This window comes from Phaseolus vulgaris, chromosome 3 (genome assembly GCF_000499845.2).
Source record: "Phaseolus vulgaris cultivar G19833 chromosome 3, P. vulgaris v2.0, whole genome shotgun sequence".
Classification (NCBI taxonomy): Eukaryota; Viridiplantae; Streptophyta; class Magnoliopsida; order Fabales; family Fabaceae; genus Phaseolus; species Phaseolus vulgaris.
In genome coordinates, this window is record NC_023757.2 from 6,641,652 (window position 1) to 6,646,436 (window position 4,785).

The 4,785-nt window shown below is 35.6% G+C and overlaps 1 protein-coding gene across 1 annotated transcript; it reads left to right on the forward strand.

The window, feature by feature from the left end:
• Positions 1-1,898: 1,898 nt before the first annotated feature.
• LOC137806466 (polygalacturonase 1 beta-like protein 1) lies at positions 1,899-4,352 on the forward strand. Its single transcript, XM_068606605.1, has 2 exons — positions 1,899-2,223; positions 2,319-4,352. The coding sequence occupies exons 1-2, from the start codon at positions 2,164-2,166 to the stop codon at positions 4,131-4,133; spliced, it is 1,875 nt and encodes a 624-aa protein (XP_068462706.1). The 5' UTR covers positions 1,899-2,163; the 3' UTR covers positions 4,134-4,352.
• Positions 4,353-4,785: the final 433 nt, after the last annotated feature.

Here is a 4,785-nt window from a genome sequence, read left to right on the forward strand (position 1 = left end):
TTTCGCTTTATGAAAACTTTATATAGTTATGAGTTATAAGAATTTAAATTTAATCTTATTAGGATAACTTGTGATGATCAACCTTGTGATTTATCACTCACCTTCCCGATTTTCTCAAGTGTGACATCATATCCTTCCTCAAACTGAATATTAGAACAATCTTCCTTTTTGTGTTTTATTCAACAACTTTGTTGATTAATTTTTTGAAAAAAAAACTCTCCATATGTATTTTAAGACTATTTACTATTGATGCCAAATATTCTTTATAAGAAAAAACAAATGATTTTCTTGCTTCTTGTAAAATTAATAAATGTGAGTGGTTTGAAATGTTTTTTTTTTTATCCAAATTCCATCCTAGATACTAAAAGTTTTTAGTAAAAAATAGATATTGTTATAAAGATGAAGATATTATTAAATGAGTCTTATTTATCAATAAAAAATGAATAAATTAAAAGTGATCTTTAATTTCAATAATCATAATAATAAGAAAGGTGAAATTATCTAAATATGTCGAACGTGTACCGTTATACGTTGCTTGAGGAAGTGTCTAAACAAATAGAGTAGAAACATGAAAATATTGTTACATCGATATTTGTTTTTTCTATTTCAAATGTGTCCAATATACGATCACATGCCCACTATGTTCATCAATATTTTGTTATCATATGATTTAAAATATTTACTTACATTTATAGTGCTTTTTCTATTGTCCTAAAAAACTATCTGTTTTCCCTTCTTTTATTGATAATTTTTATTTTTAAACAAAAACGGTTAATTTATTTTGGATCTTGATATTTTTATATTTAACTCTTTTCCTACTTTCACTTAACAACTAACAATATTATTATTTTAATAATTTTTATATAATTTAATTACAAATTTATTTTTTACTATAAACCATCACAAGAAACTCTAGGGATGCCAATGTATAGTTTATTTATTTGTTTTTATAGATCTTATATTTTGACAAATTTAAATTGATACCACCTCTAATAACTTTTTACAATTTTTTTATTTAATAATTTATTTCTTTATATATAAATTTAATATTCAAAATTCAAAATAACTTACGTGACAAGACATAAGTTTCAAGTTATGAAAAAACAATATTGTTATCCAAACCATTTTATAATTATTATTTTTTAATTGAAAAAAATATAATAATCTTTCTATCCATTTTACTTTCTTTTCTATTAAGGATTACACGTGGATGAATGTTAGTTTGTTTTCACTTATTTGAAAAGATATGTGATAACATTCTTCATTTACGAGGAAAAAAAGACTAGGAAGGTCGAATTGTACAATGAGAATTTTATGTTTTAAATTTTGTTTTATTGAACATAATTGATTCTCCTTATTTGTTATAATCGATTATCTTTTTATTTTTAGGTTTATAAAATTGTTTGTTCTCTTTGATCATTAACTAGAAATTATATGTACTAAGAGTCTAGATTTATGTTTTTTTTTATCATGGAAATAAATTAAAGAAAAGTGTTATATGATTGCCATTTGAAGCCACGAGCGTTAGAGGAAATCGATTATGAACTTTTTGTTAGGAGCAAAATCTTTTTAAAATGGAATATGCATGAGAAAAGAGTTGAAACTGTACTATGTAAACTGAATTTAGATTATAGTTGAAAATAAATTATATTTGTTAATACGAATTTATGTTGATATGTAATTTATGCATGTAATTAGAAATATATTAAATTTATATTTATAAATAATTTTTTTTATTAATTTTAAATAAAATTATAATCATACAATTTCATCAATTAAAATAATTTTTTTTATCAATTAGTTGAAAAAATCTCTTTTTTTTTTGTTCTTTTTTTTCCTTTCTTCAAATTCAGTAGTTTCCCTCCTTAAAACAAAGAAAGCATAAAGCATAAAAGATTATCTCTTTTGAAGTGGGGTAAATTTGCTATGATATAATTTTGGCTCCTTGAACTACCAGCATTAAACATGCAGCAATAACATAATTAAAGCAAAGATAGAAGGGCCATCCTCATCATCTTATACATTCTGCACGTTCAACACATGATTGCTCTCTCCACCATCTAGCTCTTACCAGCTCCTCACTACTATATATTTCTGCAAAATCCCACCAACATTCTCCACTTCTTTCTCGCTTCAATCACTAAGAAGAAGCAGAAAAAACACATGCACAACAACATGATAAATACTCTCTTTCTCCTCCTCCTCCTTCTCTCACTACTCACTGTAATCACACTTTCCCTTAACTCTCATTGCTTCAAAACGCACTTTTTCTTATTCTGTTATAGTCTTATGTTTACGTATAACATGTGTGCCTGCAGGTTGCTTTCGGTGGTCGCAACATACAAGATAAAAACCCGTTTACTCCAAAGGCTTCTGTGGCACGCTACTGGGACAACCATGTCCGCAACACCTTGCCAAAGCCCTCATTCCTACTTTCCAAGGCCTCCCCAATGACCGCCGCTGACACCGCCACTTTTGCAAAGCTTGCCGCCGCCAACACCCTCTCTACGCGCTTGCCGGAGTTCTGCTCCGCCGCTCACCTTCTCTGCTTCCCGGAGGTGCGTCCAAGCCTGGAGAAACACACCCAAGACGAGAATTTTCAAACCTACAACGACGGCCAGAACTTCACCAACTACGGAACGGCTAGAGGAGGCGGAATCGACACCTTCAAGAACTACTCCAACGACCTCCTCAGCATTCCTGTCAACGATTTCCGTCGATACAGCCGCGGAGCCGCCGGCCACGAAGAAACCTTCACCGGCTATGCCAGCGGCACCAACGTCGCCGACCAGAGCTTCCACACGTACGGCACCAACAGCGCCGGAGGCTCCGGTGAGTTCAAAAACTACTCCAGCGATTCAAACGTCCCCGACCTGCGGTTTTCCACCTACTCCGACTCCACCGCTGGGAGGACACAGTCGTTCTCCCGCTACAGCGAGGACGGAAACTCAGGCGGGCAGACATTTCAGAGCTATGGAAAGAATTCCGCCGGTGCTGAGAACGAGTTTACTGGCTACGGAACAAACTCCAACGTTGCCTCCTCTGGTTTCACGAACTACGGATCGAAAGGCACGGGTCCCAACGACACGTTCGCGAACTATGGCGTGGATATGAACGTCCCTGAAATAACCTTCAAGAGTTATGCAGACGGAACGCATGGTGGCACTGAGACTTTTGCCAACTACAGGGACCAGTCCAACGTTGGTGACGACACCTTCCAATCCTATGCTAAGAACACCAAAGAAGGGACCCAAGTGGATTTCAAAAACTACGGTAACTCCGCCAACCCAGGTACCGACACTTTCAAAGGCTACGCCAAAGGAGCCGAAGGGGATCATAAGGTTGGCTTCACCGGCTACGGCGTCAACACCAACGCTACCTTTAAGGACTACGCCAAAGAGGGTGTTTCCTTCGCTTCTTACAACACCTCTTCTTCAAATCTCGGTGGCAGTTTGGTAAAAAGGTGGGTTGAACCGGGTAAGTTCTTTCGCGAGAGCATGCTGAAGGAAGGAAGCGTGATGGGTATGCCAGATATAAGAGATAAAATGCCACAAAGATCATTTCTTCCCCGCTCCATTCTGATGAAATTGCCCTTCTCTTCTTCAAAGATTGAGGAGCTGAAGAGCGTGTTTAAGGTGTCTGATAACTCGTCCATGGAGAAGATGATGACGGATTCTCTGGGTGAGTGCGAGAGAGCACCGAGCGTGGGAGAGATCAAACGTTGTGTGGGGTCTGTGGAGGATATGATTGATTTTGCAACCTCTGTTTTGGGTCACAATGTTGGAGTTTGGACCACTCAGAACGTAAACGGGTTCAGCAAGAATGTGATGGTGGGTCGGGTCAAAGGAATGAACGGTGGCAAGGTGACCAAATCAGTGTCTTGCCACCAGAGCTTGTTCCCTTATCTCCTCTACTACTGTCACTCCGTTCCTAAGGTTCGGGTCTACGAAGCGGATCTCTTGGATCCCGAATCCAAGGCGAAGATTAACCACGGTGTTGCTATATGTCACTTGGACACCACTGCATGGAGCCCCACCCACGGTGCATTCGTGGCTCTCGGGTCGAGTCCGGGTCGGATCGAAGTATGCCATTGGATCTTCGAGAATGACATGACTTGGACCGTTGCTGACTGATTGAGGAAACTAGTGTTGGTGATTAGAGTCGGTTTGCGCCAGCTGCTAATAAAATTGAAAGCTGTCTCCACCTCATCATGTTAATGTGTTTTTTCATTTTTAGTTTCTCGTACTTCAAACAAAATAACTAAATGGTTTCACCTTCTGGAAGAAACCACGTGTTATGTTGTAATCACTTAATTTAAACGTTAGCAACTGTATTTGTACTTGTTTGTTTAATGGCTTCCTTGGTCTTATCATTTAAATGTCTGGAAATTTTATTTAGATTAGAGTACATAATATTATAATAAAGGGTGGTGATATATTGCCACTATATATTATATATTATATGATATAAATAAATTAATATTTTAATCATATTTAATTTATTTTTTAATTTAAAATATTAGATTATTATAATGGTTTATCAAATTTTCCTATAATAAAAAAGCTCTCATAAACGACTTCAGTTATTAAAAGTTTAGGGAAAAATCGTGCAAGTTTTACACAACTAATTTACACTAAATTCGTGGTGGCTTAGATCGACTTTTGGTGATTTTTTCTGTTTAATTCATTTATACGTGAATTGATTTTTGGCTAGAGTAAATTATGCATGTGTTTATTTATTTTTTAATTATTAATTCTTAATTGAATTGAGTTATTGTATGTGTTT